We start from the raw sequence: 20,631 nt of genomic DNA, 5'->3' as shown, positions 1-20,631 counted from the left end.
AAAAATTGTCACATCATGCGTAGATGTGACAGTGAATACTTACCAATCTGAGGAGGTGAGTACTCACTTCGCTGACATGTTCGGCTTCAGAAGGCCCAGGACGTTGCTCCTCATCACAAGAAGATGACATTCTGGTGCATGCAGAAAGAAAGAAATGGCAGAAATTAGGACATGTAGAGACAGAAAATAGAAAATAAAGGCATTGGCTAGGATATACTCACATTATCCACAGGCTTGTTTGCTCCAAGGTGCTTCTGTCTGTCTGCTGCGTAGTGACCTGCAACTGTCCACTCCCTCCCTTTATCACCTTGTATGTGGGGGGTGGCTTATTTGTGTCTAGACATGTTTTTCTCTGGTGCAACGCATGCGTTCACAAGCGCAAGCAGATGCATGTGCTTGCGGCCGCATGCGTTGACATAGACAGCAATTGCCGCATTCCATCCGCTAACAACCGCATATGTTTCTAGGCGGCAAATTGACGCCTCTTTAATTACTACATGTAGCGTTTACCGCGCCAAACTGCAGACAACGAAACGACGCATTGGCCGTCAAACGCGGCAAAACGCAACCTAACGCAGACACCTGCGTCCCTAATGTTAAAGATAGGAATACAAAACGCATGCGGATAATTGCGGAAGAAACTCTGCGGACACAACCGCAAATGTGTAAGACGTTAAATTATGTGTTCCGTGCTCAAAGCCTTCAGTCCAGCTAGATTGAGCCACCGTGACTCTTCTGCTGAGAGGCTCCTCCTCCATGACTTCTGCAAGATAATTTGCATACAGTGCTTACGGCATTTTAACTGATACTTGAAGTCAAAGGTGGTGGCTCAGAGACTAACAGGCTCGCGTGATTAGATATTCATAATGCAGACTGCTGATAGGACCCTGATCCCTCACTGATCCGCCCCCTAGTTTACATAATGAATACCTGTACATACTGCAAAAAAAAACTAAAAACCCTTCTGCAGGCAGGTGGCGGCCGTGGCATCTGCGCTGCAGCGTAATCGCATGTATAATGGGCAGTTAATAACTGCTTGAAGTTGAGTATTAAAAAAAAAATCAATTGTAAAATGGCGCCTGCGCAGTAGCAGCTATCGGTGTATATAGAAGCGATTGCCCTTAGTTGTTAATGTACAGGCACCGGCGCCATCTTGCTACTGAAGAAAAAAAACATTCCACCTCCAAGATGGCGTCTGCGCAGTAGCAGCTATCAGTGTATATAGAAGCGATTGCCGTTAGTTGCTATTGTACAGGCGCCGGCGGCGTCACCTTGCTAATGAAGAAAACAAAAATTCCACCTCCAAGATGGCGTCTGCGCAGTAGCAGCTAACGGCAGTCGCCTCTATATAAGCCGATAGCTGCTGCTGCGCAGGTGCGGCGAGCGCCATTTTAAAGCCAAAAAAACGGACTTGGATCCTTGGTGGTCACTGCCCAGAATTTGCCAGGATTGTAAGTCCCGCCAAATATTAGTGTCTGTGCACGAGACCTTCATAGGACCCTGGAGCCATCAGGAAGATGCAGGTAATGAAATCTCCTAATAAAGCTCCAGCCAAGAGCGTTAATATACAGGAATGAAGGCAGAGCGGTAAGTGATTGCCCCGGAGGGACACGGTGTGAGTAATGTCCCCCGGAGGATCCTCCCTGCACAAATAGATGACTTTAATAAGTTTTAATGGATTCTTTAACTCCCTTTAATTCTGTATTCAAAAGTCATGAAAGTAAATGAACTTTTATGGCATCAGCCGACGCATCGGATACGGATGGATTGGTTTTTACTTCTTGTTCTTGTGATCGAGCCGAAGCTGCTGAAATATCAGAAACAAGAAGTAAAAATGAAAGAGAACTTGAAATATTATGGAGTCCGATCATAGGGACCACCGCTATTCACAAGAAGGGGGCCGGTGTATTAATTGACACATTCCCTGCCTTGCACCATGTCTCATTCTGGGTAGTGATCATAGGACTGAGGCCAACTGCAGTACCACACTTCACCTGTAGGGGGCAACGTTCAGAAAGAGCCACAAATGGGGAGTGATCATAGGACTGAGGCCAACTGCAGTACCACACTTCACCTGTAGAGGGCAACGTTCAGAAATAGTCACAAATGGGGAGTGATCATAGGACTGAGGCCAACTGCAGTACCACACTTCACCTGTAGAGGGCAACGTTCAGAAAGAGTCACAAATGGGGAGTGATCATAGGACTGAGGCCAACTGCAGTACCACACTTCACCTGTAGAGGGCAACGTTCAGAAATAGTCACAAATGGGGAGTGATCATAGGACTGAGGCCAACTGCAGTACCACACTTCACCTGTAGAGGGCAACGTTCAGAAAGAGCCACAAATGGGTAGTGATCATAGGACTGAGGCCAACTGCAGTACCACACTTCACCTGTAGAGGGCAACGTTCAGAAAGAGTCACAAATGGGGAGTGATCATAGGACTGAGGCCAACTGCAGTACCACACTTCACCTGTAGAGGGCAACGTTCAGAAAGAGCCACAAATGGGGAGTGATCATAGGACTGAGGCCAACTGCAGTACCACACTTCACCTGTAGAGGGCAACGTTCAGAAAGAGTCACAAATGGGGAGTGATCATAGGACTGAGGCCAACTGCAGTACCACACTTCACCTGTAGAGGGCAACGTTCAGAAAGAGCCACAAATGGGGAGTGATCATAGGACTGAGGCCAACTGCAGTACCACACTTCACCTGTAGAGGGCAACATTCAGAAATAGTCACAAATGGGGAGTGATCATAGGACTGAGGCCAACTGCAGTACCACACTTCACCTGTAGGGGGCAACGTTCAGAAATAGTCACAAATGGGGAGTGATCATAGGACTGAGGCCAACTGCAGTACCACACTTCACCTGTAGGGGGCAACGTTCAGAAATAGTCACAAATGGGGAGTGATCATAGGACTGAGGCCAACTGCAGTACCACACTTCACCTGTAGGGGGCAACGTTCAGAAAGAGCCACAAATGGGTAGTGATCATAGGACTGAGGCCAACTGCAGTACCACACTTCACCTGTAGAGGGCAACGTTCAGAAATAGTCACAAATGGGGAGTGATCATAGGACTGAGGCCAACTGCAGTACCACACTTCACCTGTAGAGGGCAACGTTCAGAAATAGTCACAAATGGGGAGTGATCATAGGACTGAGGCCAACTGCAGTACCACACTTCACCTGTAGAGGGCAACGTTCAGAAAGAGTCACAAATGGGGAGTGATCATAGGACTGAGGCCAACTGCAGTACCACACTTCACCTGTAGGGGGCAACGTTCAGAAATAGTCACAAATGGGGAGTGATCATAGGACTGAGGCCAACTGCAGTACCACACTTCACCTGTAGAGGGCAACGTTCAGAAATAGTCACAAATGGGGAGTGATCATAGGACTGAGGCCAACTGCAGTACCACACTTCACCTGTAGAGGGCAACGTTCAGAAAGAGTCACAAATGGGGAGTGATCATAGGACTGAGGCCAACTGCAGTACCACACTTCACCTGTAGAGGGCAACGTTCAGAAAGAGCCACAAATGGGGAGTGATCATAGGACTGAGGCCAACTGCAGTACCACACTTCACCTGTAGAGGGCAACGTTCAGAAATAGTCACAAATGGGGAGTGATCATAGGACTGAGGCCAACTGCAGTACCACACTTCACCTGTAGAGGGCAACGTTCAGAAATAGTCACAAATGGGGAGTGATCATAGGACTGAGGCCAACTGCAGTACCACACTTCACCTGTAGAGGGCAACGTTCAGAAATAGTCACAAATGGGGAGTGATCATAGGACTGAGGCCAACTGCAGTACCACACTTCACCTGTAGAGGGCAACGTTCAGAAAGAGTCACAAATGGGGAGTGATCATAGGACTGAGGCCAACTGCAGTACCACACTTCACCTGTAGAGGGCAACGTTCAGAAAGAGTCACAAATGGGGAGTGATCATAGGACTGAGGCCAACTGCAGTACCACACTTCACCTGTAGAGGGCAACATTCAGAAAGAGCCACAAATGGGGAGTGATCATAGGACTGAGGCTAACTGCAGTACCACACTTCACCTGTAGAGGGCAACGTTCAGAAAGAGTCACAAATGGGGAGTGATCATAGGACTGAGGCCAACTGCAGTACCACACTTCACCTGTAGAGGGCAACGTTCAGAAAGAGCCACAAATGGGGAGTGATCATAGGACTGAGGCCAACTGCAGTACCACACTTCACCTGTAGAGGGCAACGTTCAGAAAGAGCCACAAATGGGGAGTGATCATAGGACTGAGGCCAACTGCAGTACCACACTTCACCTGTAGGGGGCAACGTTCAGAAATAGTCACAAATGGGTAGTGATCATAGGACTGAGGCCAACTGCAGTACCACACTTCACCTGTAGAGGGCAACGTTCAGAAAGAGCCACAAATGGGGAGTGATCATAGGACTGAGGCCAACTGCAGTACCACACTTCACCTGTAGAGGGCAACGTTCAGAAAGAGTCACAAATGGGGAGTGATCATAGGACTGAGGCCAACTGCAGTACCACACTTCACCTGTAGAGGGCAACGTTCAGAAAGAGCCACAAATGGGGAGTGATCATAGGACTGAGGCCAACTGCAGTACCACACTTCACCTGTAGAGGGCAACGTTCAGAAAGAGCCACAAATGGGGAGTGATCATAGGACTGAGGCCAACTGCAGTACCACACTTCACCTGTAGAGGGCAACGTTCAGAAAGAGTCACAAATGGGGAGTGATCATAGGACTGAGGCCAACTGCAGTACCACACTTCACCTGTAGGGGGCAACGTTCAGAAAGAGCCACAAATGGGGAGTGATCATAGGACTGAGGCCAACTGCAGTACCACACTTCACCTGTAGAGGGCAACGTTCAGAAAGAGTCACAAATGGGGAGTGATCATAGGACTGAGGCCAACTGCAGTACCACACTTCACCTGTAGAGGGCAACGTTCAGAAAGAGCCACAAATGGGGAGTGATCATAGGACTGAGGCCAACTGCAGTACCACACTTCACCTGTAGGGGGCAACGTTCAGAAATAGTCACAAATGGGTAGTGATCATAGGACTGAGGCCAACTGCAGTACCACACTTCACCTGTAGAGGGCAACGTTCAGAAAGAGTCACAAATGGGGAGTGATCATAGGACTGAGGCCAACTGCAGTACCACACTTCACCTGTAGAGGGCAACGTTCAGAAAGAGCCACAAATGGGGAGTGATCATAGGACTGAGGCCAACTGCAGTACCACACTTCACCTGTAGAGGGCAACGTTCAGAAAGAGTCACAAGCCCTTCCTGTTAGTAATTGGTGGGGGTCTCCCACTTCCAAGCAGTGACGGCCCCTCCTAGTTATGTCTCGCTTTGGACTACTGATGTCACCACCGGATTAGGGTCTTGCAAATTGATTTGCTCAATCTTAGTAATTACACTGCAAAACTCAGGATATATGGGATGAGATTCATCACTTGCAGGGTTTTGTATTTTTTGCTACCGCTATTTTGCACCAAATTCTTTAAAATTTCGCACAATGTTCATGAATTTTGGACAACTTAAAAAATGCTCTTTATTTTTGTTTTTCACTTTTTTCATCTTGTTTTTCGCGCTCTTGTCCATTGAATTCATATGATCCCTTTTATTTTTCACTTTCCCATTTTGAAGACTTTTATATACCATTTGCTTAACACATTTTCTTTTACCTGATCACAAGGGTGTAAAAGGGGGAGAGGGGTCCCACAGAAAAAAAACACCATGGAATGGGGTCTAATCTGCCTCCCGTACTGTACATGAGACCCCCCGCAACGTTCCAGATACATTTCATGTCCGGGCCGCCCCTGCAGCTTCCAGTGTAGGGTGCCCGGTGGGACGCTGTGTGGGTAGTGTGATTTATGGGAGACCTAAAGGATAATCAATCATATAGGGAAACGTCCATGAATCTGAATGTGAGTAATGATCTGTAGTGCTCAGTCCACCCCCAGGAAATGTCTGCACTTATACTATCAGATATATTCAGAGTGGAAGTGACAGGCTCTGCTGAAACAGATGAAACATCCAGCCTTCATCAACATTTTCTTTTCTAATTATTTACTGATTATATCGTTATTAGCACTTGGAACTCCATATTACTGATACAGAGCTCCAAGTCCCCTGCATAGTCAAAGAATGAAATTATAATAAAAATCCGCTACTTGCTGCCATCACTAGAGAGAGCAACCTACTTACAGATATATACAGCCACCACTAGAGGGAGCTCACTACATACAGATTTATACAGCGACCACTAGAGGGAGCTCACTACATACAGATTTATACAGCGACCACTAGAGGGAGCTCACTACATACAGATTTATACAGTCACCACTAGGGGGAGCTCACTACATACAGATTTATACAGCCACTTCTAGGGGGAGCTCACTATATACAGATTTATACAGCGACCACTAGAGGGAGCTCACTACATACAGATTTATACAGTCACCACTAGAGGGAGCTCACTACATACAGATTTATACAATCACCACTAGGGGGAGCTCACTACATACAGATTTATACAGCCACCACTAGGGGGAGCTCACTGCATACAGATTTATACAGCCACCACTAGAGGGAGCTCACTACATACAGATTTATACAGCCACCACTAGAGGGAGCTCTGTTGTGAGTTCTGTTTTTGGGCTCCCTCTGGTGGTTACTGATGGTACTGGGTGACTTGTGTTCTCTGCTGTCTCTGGTGTCCACCTGTTCCATCATGTTATGGGAGTTTCCTATTTAACCTGGCTTTTTTGTCATTTCCTCGCCGGCTATCAATGTAATCAGCGTGTCTTTTTACCTCTGCTACCTGCGTCTGTTATCTTCAGGACAAGCTAAGTTTTGATTTTCCTGTTCCACGTTTTGCTTAATTTTTGTCTTAGTCCAGCTTGCAGATATGTGATTCTTGCTGCTGGTTGCTCTAGTGGGCTGAAATTACTCCTCATGTTCCATGAGTTGGCACATGAGTTCAAGTAATTTCAGGATGGTTTTTTGAAGGGTTTTTCGCTGACCGCGCAGTTCACTTTTGTATCCTCTGCTATCTAGCTTTAGCGGGCCTCATTTTTGCTGATTCTATTTTCATAACTACGTATGTGCTTTCCTCTCATTTCACCGTTATTACATGTGGGGGGCTGCTATTTCTGTGGGGTATTTCTCTGGAGGCAAGTGAGGTCTGTGTTTTTTCTAATAGGGGAAGTTAATCCTTCGGCTGGCGCGAGACGTCTAGGAATCATCGTAGGCACGTTCCCCGGCTACTGCTAGTTGTGTGTTTAGGTTCAGGATCGCGGTCAGCTCAGGTTCCATCACCCTAGAGCTTGTTTTGTTTTTGTGCTTGTCCTTTTGTGATCCCCTGCCATTGGGATCATGACAGTATAGCCGGCCATAAAAAAAAAAAAAAAAATTGGTCATCGTTTTGGCTGAAGTAGGAGGAAAAGTAGTCTGAGGAAGATTTTTTTTTTTTTTCCCCTCCTCAGTGTTTGCTGCCTAGCCTTAATTGCAGCTTGGCTGCTTCTTTCCTCCTCTTAATCCTTGAATGGCTCTGACCTCAGCTGTTTATCATGGACGTCCAGAGTTTGGCTTCCAGCCTGAATAATCTTGCTGCTAAGGTTCAAAATATACAAGATTTTGTTGTACATGCTCCTATGTCTGAACCTAGAATTCCTATTCCAGAGTTCTTTGCTGGAGATAGATCTAGTTTTCTGAATTTTAGGAACAATTGCAAGTTGTTTCTTTCCTTGAAATCTCGCTCCTCTGGAGACCCTGCTCAGCAGGTCAAGATTGTTATATCTTTCCTGCGGGGTGACCCTCAGAATTGGGCATTTGCATTGGCACCAGGAGATCCTGCGTTGCTCAATGTGGATGCGTTTTTTTCTGGCATTGGGTTTGCTCTATGAGGAACCTAACCTAGAGATTCAGGCTGAAAAAGCTTTATTGGCTCTCTCTCAGGGGCAAGATGAAGCAGAAATATATTGTCAGAAATTTCGGAAATGGTCGGTGCTTACTCAGTGGAATGAGTGCGCTCTGGCTGCAAAATTCAGAGATGGCCTTTCTGAGGCCATTAAAGATGTTATGGTGGGGTTCCCGGCGCCTACAGGTCTGAATGAGTCTATGACTATGGCTATTCAGATTGATCGGCGTTTACGGGAGCGCAAACCTGTGCACCATTTGGCGGTGTCTTCTGAACAGGCACCTGAGATAATGCAATGTGATAGAATTCAGTCCAGAAGTGAACAGCAAAATTATAGGCGGAAAAATGGATTGTGCTTTTATTGTGGTGATTCAGCTCATGTTATATCAGCATGCTCTAAACGCACAAAAAAGGTTGATAAGTCTGTTGCCATTGGTACTTTACAGTCTAAGTTCATTCTGTCTGTGACTCTGATTTGTTCATTATCATCCATTTCCGTCGATGCCTATGTGGATTCAGGCGCTGCCCTGAGTCTTATGGATTGGTCATTTGCCAATCGCTGTGGGTTTAGTCTGGAGCCTCTGGAAGTTCCTATTCCTTTGAAAGGAATTGACTCTACACCTTTGGCTATGAATAAACCTCAGTACTGGACACAAGTGACCATGCGTATGACTCCCGTTCATCAGGAGGTGATTCGCTTCCTGGTACTGTATAATTTACATGATGTCTTAGTGCTTGGTCTGCCATGGTTACAAACTCATAACCCAGTCCTGGACTGGAAAACAATGTCTGTGTTAAGCTGGGGATGTCAGGGGGTTCATGATGATGCATCTCCGATTTCTATCGCTTCATCTACTCCTTCTGAGGTTCCGGTATTTTTGTCTGATTATCGGGAGGTTTTTGAGGAGCCTAAGCTCAGTTCGCTTCCTCCTCACAGGGATTGCGATTGTGCTATAGATTTGATTCCTGGCAGTAAATTTCCTAAAGGTCATTTGTTCAATCTGTCAGTGCCAGAGCATACTGCTATGCGGGATTATGTTAAGGAGTCCTTGGAAAAGGGACATATCCGTCCATCTTCATCTCCTTTGGGAGCAGGTTTTTTTTTTTGTGGCCAAAAAAGATGGTTCCTTGAGGCCTTGCATAGATTATCGTCTTTTGAATAAGATTACAGTCAAATATCAGTATCCTTTGCCATTGTTGACTGATTTGTTCGCTCGCATTAAGGGGGCTAAATGGTTTACTAAGATTGATCTTCGGGGTGCGTATAATCTTGTGCGGATAAGGCAGGGTGATGAGTGGAAAACCGCATTTAATACGCCTGAGGGCCATTTCGAGTATTTGGTGATGCCTTTTGGACTTTCTAATGCTCCTTCTGTCTTCCAGTCTTTTATGCACGATATTTTCCGTGAATATCTGGATAAATTTATTATCGTGTATTTGGATGATGTTTTGGTTTTTTCTGATGACTGGGAGTCTCATGTTCAGCAGGTCAGGAAGGTGTTTCAGGTCCTGCGGGCCAATTCTTTGTTTGTAAAGGGTTCCAAATGTCTCTTTGGAGTCCAGAAGATTTCTTTTTTGGGGTATATTTTTTCCCCTTCTACTATTGAGATGGATCCCGTCAAGGTTCAGGCTATTTGTGACTGGACGCAGCCTACATCTCTTAAGAGTCTACAGAAGTTCTTGGGCTTTGCTAATTTTTATCGTCGCTTCATAACTAATTTTTCTAGTGTTGTTAAGCCTTTGACGGATTTGACTAAGAAGGGTGCTGATGTTACTGATTGGTCTGCTGCGGCTGTGGAGGCCTTTCAGGAACTTAAGTGCCGGTTTTCTTCTGCTCCTGTGTTGCGTCAGCCAGATACGTCGCTTCCTTTTCAGGTTGAGGTTGATGCTTCCGAGATCGGAGCGGGGGCGGTTTTGTCACAGAGAAGCTCCGATGGCTCAGTGATGAAGCCATGTGCGTTCTTTTCTAGAAAATTTTCGCCCGCTGAACGGAATTATGATGTTGGTAATCGGGAGCTTTTGGCCATGAAGTGGGCATTTGAGGAGTGGCGTCATTGGCTTGAGGGTGCTAGACATCGTGTGGTGGTCTTGACTGATCACAAAAATCTGATGTACCTTGAGTCTGCCAAGCGTCTGAATCCTAGACAGGCTCGTTGGTCACTGTTTTTCTCCCGTTTCAATTTTGTGGTTTCATACCTGCCAGGTTCAAAGAATGTGAAGGCGGATGCTCTTTCTAGGAGTTTTGTGCCTGACTCCCCTGGAAATTCTGAGCCCACTGGTATCCTTAGGGATGGGGTGATTTTGTCGGCTGTCTCCCCAGACTTGCGACGTGCTTTGCAGGAGTTTCAGGCGGATAAACCTGATCGTTGTCCGCCGGAAAGACTGTTTGTTCCGGATAATTGGACCAGTAGAGTCATCTCCGAGGTCCATTCTTCTGTGTTGGCAGGTCATCCTGGAATATTTGGTACTAGAGACTTGGTGGCCAGGTCTTTTTGGTGGCCTTCCTTGTCGAGGGATGTGCGTTCTTTTGTGCAGTCTTGTGGAGTTTGCGCTCGGGCTAAGCCTTGCTGTTCTCGGGCCAGTGGATTGTTGTCACCTTTGCCTATCCCGAAGAGGCCTTGGACGCACATTTCCATGGACTTTGTTTCGGATCTCCCTGTCTCTCAAAAAAATGTCCGTCATATGGGTTGTGTGTGACCGCTTTTCTAAGATGGTTCATCTGGTACCCTTGCCTAAGTTACCTTCCTCCTCTGAGTTGGTCCCTCTGTTTCTTCAAAACGTGGTCCGTTTGCATGGCATTCCGGAGAACATCGTTTCTGACAGGGGATCCCAGTTTGTGTCTAGATTTTGGCGGACGTTCTGTGCTAAGATGGGCATTGATTTGTCCTTTTCGTCTGCATTCCATCCCCAGACGAATGGCCAGACTGAACGAACTAATCAGACTTTAGAAACTTATTTAAGGTGTTTTGTTTCTGCTGATCAAGATGACTGGGTTTCCTTTTTGCCGCTTGCCGAGTTTGCCCTTAATAATCCGGCTAGTTCTGCTACCTTGGTTTCTCCTTTCTTTTGTAATTCAAGGTTTCATCCTCGTTTTTCCTCTGGTCAGGTGGAGCCTTCTGATTGTCCTGGAGTGGACATGGTGGTGGATAGGTTGCATCAGATTTGGAGTCATGTGGTGGACAATTTGAAGTTGTCCCAGGAGAAGGCTCAGCAGTTTGCTAATCGCCGTCGCCGCGTGGGTCCTCGACTTCTTGTTGGGGACTTGGTGTGGTTGTCTTCTCGTTTTGTTCCTATGAAGGTCTCTTCTCCTAAGTTCAAGCCTCGGTTCATCGGTCCCTATAGGATCTTGGAAATTCTTAACCCTGTGTCGTTTCGTTTGGATCTCCCGGCATCGTTTGCTGTTCATAATGTGTTCCATCGGTCGTTGTTGCGGAAGTATGAGGTACCTGTTGTTCCTTCGCTTGAGCCTCCTGCTCCGGTGCTGGTGGAGGGTGAATTGGAGTATGTTGTGGAGAAGATCTTGGATTCTCGTGTTTCCAGACAGAAACTCCAGTATTTGGTCAAGTGGAAGGGTTATGGTCAGGAGGATAATTCTTGGGTGATTGCCTTTGATGTTCATGCTGCCGATTTGGTCCGTGCTTTTCATAGGGCTCATCCTGATCGCCCTGGTGGTTCTCGTGAGGGTTCGGTGACCCCTCCTCAAGGGGGGGGGTACTGTTGTGAGTTCTGTTTTTGGGCTCCCTCTGGTGGTTACTGATGGTACTGGGTGACTTGTGTTCTCTGCTGTCTCTGGTGTCCACCTGTTCCATCAGGTTATGGGAGTTTCCTATTTAACCTGGCTTTTTTGTCATTTCCTCGCCGGCTATCAATGTAATCAGCGTGTCTTTTTACCTCTGCTACCTGCGTCTGTTATCTTCAGGACAAGCTAAGTTTTGATTTTCGTGTTCCACGTTTTGCTTAATTTTTGTTTTAGTCCAGCTTGCAGATATGTGATTCCTTGCTGCTGGTTGCTCTAGTGGGCTGAAATTACTCCTCATGTTCCATGAGTTGGCACATGAGTTCAAGTAATTTCAGGATGGTTTTTTGAAGGGTTTTTCGCTGACCGCGCAGTTCACTTTTGTATCCTCTGCTATCTAGCTTTAGCGGGCCTCATTTTTGCTGATTCTATTTTCATAACTAAGTATGTGCTTTCCTCTCATTTCACCGTTATTACATGTGGGGGGCTGCTATTTCTGTGGGGTATTTCTCTGGAGGCAAGTGAGGTCTGTGTTTCTTCTAATAGGGGAAGTTAATCCTTCGGCTGGCGCGAGACGTCTAGGAATCATCGTAGGCACGTTCCCCGGCTACTGCTAGTTGTGTGTTTAGGTTCAGGATCGCGGTCAGCTCAGGTTCCATCACCCTAGAGCTTGTTTTGTTTTTGTGCTTGTCCTTTTGTGATCCCCTGCCATTGGGATCATGACAGAGCTCACTACATACAGATTTATACAGCCACCATTAGATGGAGCTCTCTACATACAGATTTATACAGTCACCACTAGAGGGAGCTCACTACATACAGATTTATACAGTCACCACTAGGGGGAGCTCACTACATACAGATTTATACAGCCACTTCTAAGGGGAGCTCACTATATACAGATTTATACAGCGACCACTAGAGGGAGCTCACTACATACAGATTTATACAGTCACCACTAGAGGGAGCAACCTACTTACAGATTTATACAGACACCACTAGAGGGAGCCCACTGCATACAGATTTATACAGTCACTACTAGATGTAGCTTACAACATACAGACTTATACAGCCACTTCTAGGGGGAGCTCACAACATACAGATTTATACAGCCACCACTAGAGGGAGCTCACTACATACAGATTTATACAGCCACCACTAGGGGGAGCTCACTACATACAGATTTATACAGCCACCACTAGAGGGAGCTCACTACATACAGATGTATACAGCCACCACTAGGGGGAGCTAACTACATACAGATTTATACAGCCAACACTAGGAGGAGCTCACTGCATACAGATTTATACAGTCACCACTAGGGGAGCTCGCTACATACAGATTTATACAGTCACCACTAGGGGGAGCTCACTACATACAGATTTATACAGTCACCACTAGGGGGAGCTCACTACATAAAGGTTAATACAGCAGTGAGCGCCCTCTGGTGGCTGTATAATCTAATTGAGCTGAGTTTTGGTGTTTTCTTATGGTGCCTTTGTGTACGGTCTTTACAGTGACTCTGGCATTTGTAAGATTACAACTCCCAGTATGCCGAGTCACTGATGCAGTGTGTGAGATGAATGAATATAAGAACATGTTCTTTATATAGATCCTGACCTCTCACATGAGGTTTTCATTCTTCCCTCAGCTCTGACCTAAATCTTTCTTCTCTACCTTGTACTTTTTATAACCCAGAGCTTTTCTAGTAACACAATGTTTTTTTTTTCTTTGACAGCTGATGACTGCCGGCTCCTCTGCAAGATACCGAAAGTGAAGTGCTTGCGCAACGACCAGAGGGAAGGTACGCGCCTATCAGGGGACTCATCTACAGACATGGCCTTAACATTAATGGACAGGAGCTCAGAGCTTATAGACCTTTGTACTGGGAGCAGCCAAGCTTGATTGTTATAAGAACTGACCTGAAGTTGCCTTTTTCCTGAGAAAGTTGGGTTTTGGTTCGGAGGGGGCGAAAATGCTGAGTGGCCCCTAACCAGGTAACCTTCCACATGACGTCTGGCATTGTCCTGCATTAGGAGGAGCTCAGGGCCAACCGCACCAGCATATGGTCTCACAGGTGGTATGAGGATCTCATCTCGGTACCTAATGGCAGTCAGGCTACCTCTGGCAAGCACATGGAGACCTGTGCGGCCCTCCAAAGAAATGCCACCCCACACCATTACTGACCCACTGCCAAACCGGTCATGCTGGAGGATGTTGCAGGCAGCAGATCGCTCTCCACAGTGTCTCCAGACTCTGTCACGTCTGTCACATGTGCTCAGTGTGAACCTGCTTTCATCTGTGAAGAGCACAGGGCGCCAGTGGTGAATTTGCCAATCCTGGTGTTCTGTGGCAAATGTTAAGCCTCCTGCATGGTGTTGGGCTGTGAGCACAACCCCCATCTGTGGACGTTGGGCACTCAGACCATCTTCATGGAGTCGGTTTCTAACCGTTTGTGCAGACACATGCACAATGTGGGCTGCTGGAGGTCATTTTGCAGGGCTGTGGCAGATCTCCTCCTGTTCCTCCTTGCACAAAGGTGGAGGTAGCAGCCCTGCTGCTGGGTTCTTGCCCTCCTACGGCCCCCTCCACGTCTCCTGGTATACTGGCCTGTCTCCTGGTAGCGCCTCCAGCCTCTGGAGACTACGCTGACAGACACAGCAAACCTTCTTGCCACAGCTCGCATTGATGTGCCATCCTGGATGAGCTGCACTACCTGAGCCACTTGAGTGGGTTGTAGAGTCCGTCTCATTCTACCACGAGTGTGAAAGCACAACCAACATTCAAAAGTGACCAAAACATCAGCCAGAAAGCATTGGTACTGAGATGTGGTCTGTGGTCCCCACCTGCAGAACCAATCCTTTATTGAGGGTGTCTCGATAATTGCCAATAATTTCCATCCATTTGCACAACAGCCTGTGAAATTGATTGTCAATCAGTGTTGCTTCCTAAGTGGACAGTTTGATTTCACAGAAGTTTGATTCACTTGGAGTTATATTCTGTTGTTTAAGTGTTCCCTTTATTTTTTTGAGAAGTGTAGTAATGCCGGGTGCAAGTGCCCTAGAAAACAGTGCTCACATTGTGCCCCCTGGAAAGTAATATTGCCTTGTGTCCCCCTTTGACAGTCACAATTACTAAAGTGCCCATATAACAATAACTGCCCACTTTACGTTTAATAATGTCCCGAGTCTCCCCCCTGTACAGCTCCCCTATACACAGTATGATGCTCTCTTATACACAGTATAATGCTCCTTCACTGTATATACTGACCCCTTAGTATCCCATAAACTGTTTGATGGCTCCAATACTGTATGATGGCCCCTAGATAGCCTCCATATAGTGTAAGGCACCAGATAGTCCTAAATATAGTATAATGTGCCCCCCATAGGCCTCCATATAGTATAATGCACTCCCCATAGGCAGACTCTATAGTATAATGCAGTCCCCCATAGGCAGACTCTATGCAGTATGCACTCCCCATAGGCAGACTCTTTGATTTAATGCACCCCTCATAGGCAGACTGTATAGTATAATAATCTCTCCATAGGCAGACTCTAATATAATGCACCCCCACAGGCAGACTCTATAGTAAAATCCACCCCCCCATGGGCAGACTCTAATATAATGCACCCCCCCATAGGCAAGACTATATAATATGAAGCACCCCCATATAAACAATAAATCCAATACTCACCTTTCCTCCTGGTTCCTTCACTGCTCCGACCGCCCGCACATCTCTGGACATCGGGCACCGATAAGTGACGTAATTGTGACCCCTGTCAGTGTGTCCCTTTGACAGCTGATACAGTTGAACTTGTGATGACGAGCTGGGGGCCTCCGCTGGCATCGGGCCACTCGGCTTGCTCAGGGGCCCCATAGCAGCCAGGAGGCAGAGCAGGAAGATCGAAGATCTGCTCTGCTGCAGAATGTAACTTTTATGGCTCCCTGTGCACACCAATACAGTTACAGTGAAGTAGTTCCGGTTGGGCCCCCTCAGAGCGTGGGGCCCGGGGCGACGAGCCCTTGGCTCCCCCCAGTAGCTACACTACTGGTGACTAACAATTTTGCCGTCATTGCAGCTACAATGACGATTGTAGTTATTTATTTGCTTCTGAGTGTACTATAAATGAAGCACTACATCTTTCTCCTCTAAGATATCTGCACGTTAGGGTGGATTTGCTTTCCAAGAGTTTAGAAAAGCCAAATTAAGCATTTATAAAGCACTGGTTGTTGTTCGTTTTCCCAGCTTATATATAGTTTCTTCACAATTGAACAGAACAGGACAAGTCAAGTTTACATCATTAAAGGGTGTGTATCCTTAAAAAATCATTTTTTATTTATTCTTCCAGCACCTCTACAATGCAACAGTTAAAAGGGTTTGTAATGTGGCTCAGCTAAACTCAGCTGTACTGCCCACCCCCACACACTGACTCATGGAGGAGGTTAGACCAGTATATCAGAGCTGCATCCTTACATATTACATATGGAGACACCTAAGCTATGATGAGGGCTTGTTCTTTATCTGCTGTGTTGCTGCATGCTTATGAGGCCATGTTCACACGATCCTTTTTTTCATGCGGAATTGCCGCGATTTTCCCGCTGCGGGTCCGCAGCTGTTTTCCATGCAGGGTACATTACATTGTACCCTATGGAAAACAGGAACTGCTGTGCCCACAATGCGGAAAATCAAAAAAAAAACCGCGCTGAATAGCTGCGGGAAAAAAGAAGTACCATGTCACTTCTTTTTTCGGAGCCGCAGCGGTTCTGCACCCATTGACCTCCATTGTGAGGTCAAACCCGCAGTAAAACCCGCAGATGAAAAAAATATCTGCGGGTTTTACTGCGGTTTGTGGTGCAGAACCGCTGCAGCAGGAAGTGCGGGGAAGCGGGCGGAAGTGCGTGGGCGGAGTGTGGCTGCCCCCCCGTGCTCCGATCCCGCCCCCCGTGCTCCAATCCCACCGCCCCGTGCTCCGATGCCCCCCCCAGTGCTCCGATGCCCCCCCCGTGCCCTAATCTCCCCCCCCCTTATACTTACCCGGCGTCTCGGTGTCCGTCCGGCCGTCTTCTCCCTGGGCGCCGCCATCTTGCAAAATGGCGGGCGCATGCGCAGTGCGCCCGCCGAATCTGCCGGCCGGCAGATTCGTTCCAAAGTGCATTTTGATCACTGAGATATAGCCTCTCAGTTATCAAAATAAAAAAAAATAGTAAATGACACCCCCCCCCCTTTGTCACCCCCATAGGTAGGGACAATAAAAAATTAAGAATTTTTTTTTTTTTTCCACTAAGGTTAGAATAGGGTTAGGGGTAGGGTTAGGGGTAGGGTTAGGGGTAGGGGTAGGGTTAGGGGTAGGGTTAGGGTTAGGGGTAGGGTTAGGGGTAGGGTTAGGGTATTTTCAGCCATTTTAACTGCATAGAAAACTGCATAAAAAAAGGATCAAAAAACGCATCAAAAAAGGACAAAAAAAAGGACCAAAAAAAGGACCTGCGTTTTCTGCCAAGAGCTGCAGTTTTTTAAAAAACAGTCCTGAAAAAAAAAGGATGGAAATCAGGAACGTGTGAACATACCCTGATTGTTCAGCATCATACAAGGAGAAGTAGTTCACATCCCCAATGAAAACTCTTCTGATAACCCCCACTTGGCAATAAAAAATAAATAAAAAAAATAACTCAGACAGAAAAAAAATAATTTTATTCCACTGTGCAGCTACTATTACAACCTGAAAATATTTTGAAAGTCACTCTTTAAAGTGTACCTGTCTTTTCGCAGCAAACCTGCTGAAAGTAATCTTCTACCCTCACAGCAAAGTAAAACTGCGTTAGGTGAAGAGAACAGTCTAAAATCACCAAGAACTGTCCCAATTATCATGCTGTGTAACCTGCTATCCACTCTTTTTTTCAGTGGGTTACTACTGTCTAATAGCATTCTGCCAGCTCTATAGGTACAGTAACTCCTTTTTCTTCACTCCCAGCATGCACTGTTTCTGCGTTGTCAAATGGCTTTCCTGTCTGAAAACACTCTTTTCTATGTCTGTATGCTGTTAGACAGGCAGGAGAGCAGGAGCAAAAAGGCAAAGACCAGCCCCCACTTCCTGTAGGGAGACAATGATCCATCCCCACTTCCTATAGAAAGACAAAGATCCGCCCCCATTTTTTTGTAGAAAGATAAATACCCGCCCCCACTTCCTGTAGAATGACAAAGACAGTCGCCATTTCCTGTAGAAAGAAAAAGATCCGTCCCAACTTCCAGTAGAAAAACAAAAACCCACCCTCACTTCCTGTAGAATGAGACACTCCCCCATTTCCTGTAGAAAAAAAATGACCCGCCCCCACTTCCTGTAGAAAGGCAAAGACCCACCCCACTTCCTGTAGATAAAGACCCTCTCCAACTTCCTGTAGATAGACAAAGACCCGCCCCCACTTCGTGTAGATAAAGACCCACCCCTCTTTCTTTAGATTGACAAAGACCTTTCCCCACTTCCTGTAGATTGGCAGAAACTCGCCCTCACTTCCTGTAGAAAGACAAAGACCTGTACCCACTTCCAGTAGATTGGCAAAGACCCTCCCACTTCTCGTAGATGGAGAAAGACCCGCCCCTACTTCCTGTAGATAGACAAAGACTCTCCCCCACTTCCTGTATATAAAGACCCATCCCCACTTCCTGTAGATAGACAAAGACCTGCCCCCACTTACTGTAAATTGGCAAAGACCCGCCTCTACTTCCTGTAGAAAGACAAAGACCCATCCCCACTTCCTCTGGAAAGACAAAGACCCGCCCCACTTCGTGTAGATAAAGACCCACCCCTCTTTCTGTAGATTGACAAAGACCTTCCCCCACTTCCTGTAGATTGAAAAAACCCTCTCCCACTTCCTGTAGATAGACAAAAACCTGCACCCACTTCCTATAGATTGGCAAAGACCCTCTCCCATTTCTTGTAGATGGAGAAAGACCCGCCCCTACTTCCTGTAGATAGACAAAGGCTCGCCTCCACTTCCTGTAGAAAGACAAAGACCCACCGTCCCTTTTGGGGTCCCCATACTGGGAAAATTTTTTGGGCCCCCTTGAGACTCCACCCCAGCCCTGCCTCCACCCCTCAAACTGTCCACAGTCCCACCGCTTTCTCTTGGAAAAACTCCACTTCTCACTAATCACACATTAGCAGGTCCCAACACCAGATAACACATATAGCCAGCAGCTTTTGTTTTGGCCAAAATATTTTTTTAATCTGCCACGATGACCAGGTAGTCTCTTTTGGCCGACCTCTACTCTATTTTAACCTATTAAACATTTGTTAAAATATGCAATACAGTTTAGGTATATTTTTATTCATTTTTCAATTTTTAAAATGACCAATAATAGCACATACAAGGGACAAATACTGCCACACCATGACCAGACACTATATTACCACCACCTAGTGACCTATAATACCATATACAAGGAACAAATACCGCCACACCATGTCCACACCACATATTACCACCACAGTGACCGAACAATATCACATACAAGGGACAAATACCACCGCACCTGTTATGATAAGATAATTCAGTACCACAATGGACATAGAGGTCAGAGCACATACAGTGACCTGACAATAACCCAAAAAACATAGAACGAGCTCTGAGACGTGGGAACTCTGCTGACCGCAATCCCTAATCCTCTCCAACCACACTAGAGGCAGCCGTGGATTGCGCCTAACGCTCCCTATGCAACTCGGCACAGCCTGAGAAACTAGCTAGCCTGAAGATAGAAAATAAGCCTACCTTGCCTCAGAGAAATACCCCAAAGGAAAAGGCAGCCCCCACATATGACTGTGAGTAAAGATGAAAAGACAAACGTAGAGATGAAATAGATTTAGCAAAGTGAGGCCCGACTTTCTGAACAGAGCGAGGATAGGAAAGGTAACTTTGCGGTCAACACAAAACCCTACAAAAACCACGCAAAGGGGGCAAAAAGACCCTCCGTACCGAACTAACGGCACGGAGGTACACCCTCTGCGTCCCAGAGCTTCCAGCAAGCAGGAAAAAACAAATATACAAGCTGGACAGAAAAAACAGCAAACAAAATAGCAAAGCGGAACTTAGCTATGCAGAGCAGCAGGCCACAGGAACGATCCAGGAGGAAACAGGTCCAATACTAGAACATTGACTGGAGGCCAGGATCAAAGCACTAGGTGGAGTTAAATAGAGCAGCACCTAACGACTTCACCTCACCTGAGGAAGGAAACTCAGAAGCCGCAGTACCACTTTCCTCCACCAACGGAAGCTCACAGAGAGAATCAGCCGAAGTACCACTTGTGACCACAGGAGGGAGCTCTGCCACAGAATTCACAACAGTACCCCCCCTTGAGGAGGGGTCACCGAACCCTCACCAGAGCCCCCAGGACGACCAGGATGAGCCATATGAAAGGCACGAACAAGATCGGGAGCATGGACATCAGAGGCAAAGACCCAGGAATTATCTTCCTGAGCATAACCCTTCCACTTAACAAGATACTGGAGTTTCTGTCTTGAAACACGAGAATCCAAAATCTTCTCCACAATATACTCCAACTCCCCCCCCCCCCCACCAAAACCGGGGCAGGAGGATCAACAGATGGAACCATAGGTGCCACGTATCTCCGCAACAATGACCTATGGAATACGTTATGTATGGAAAAAGAATCTGTAAAGGGTCAGACGAAAAGACACAGGATTAAGAACCTCAGAAATCCTATACGGACCAATGAAACGAGGTTTAAACTTAGGAGAGGAAACCTTCATAGGAATATGACGAGAAGATAACCAAACCAAATCCCCAACACGAAGTCGGGGACCCACACAGCGTCTGCGATTAGCGAAACGTTGAGCCTTCTCCTGGGACAAGGTCAAATTGTCCACTACATGAGTCCAAATCTGCTGCAACCTGTCCACCACAGTATCCACACCAGGACAGTCCGAAGAC

At 46.7% G+C, this 20,631-nt stretch overlaps 1 protein-coding gene across 2 annotated transcripts in view; it reads left to right on the top strand.

Annotated features, from left to right (window-relative positions):
• Positions 1-20,631, top strand: part of GALNT14 (polypeptide N-acetylgalactosaminyltransferase 14) — a 473,304-nt gene that overhangs the window by 365,028 nt on the left and 87,645 nt on the right. For both annotated transcript variants that reach the window (XM_069768378.1, XM_069768379.1), the window contains exon 5: positions 13,426-13,491. In XM_069768378.1, coding sequence (XP_069624479.1) covers positions 13,426-13,491 — 66 coding nt within the window. The remainder of the gene's footprint in view (positions 1-13,425; positions 13,492-20,631) is intronic.

Source organism: Ranitomeya imitator, chromosome 5 (genome assembly GCF_032444005.1).
Source record: "Ranitomeya imitator isolate aRanImi1 chromosome 5, aRanImi1.pri, whole genome shotgun sequence".
In the NCBI taxonomy this organism is placed as follows: Eukaryota; Metazoa; Chordata; class Amphibia; order Anura; family Dendrobatidae; genus Ranitomeya; species Ranitomeya imitator.
Note: the sequence above shows the minus strand (reverse complement) of the source record. Positions and strands in the feature narration are given on the sequence as shown.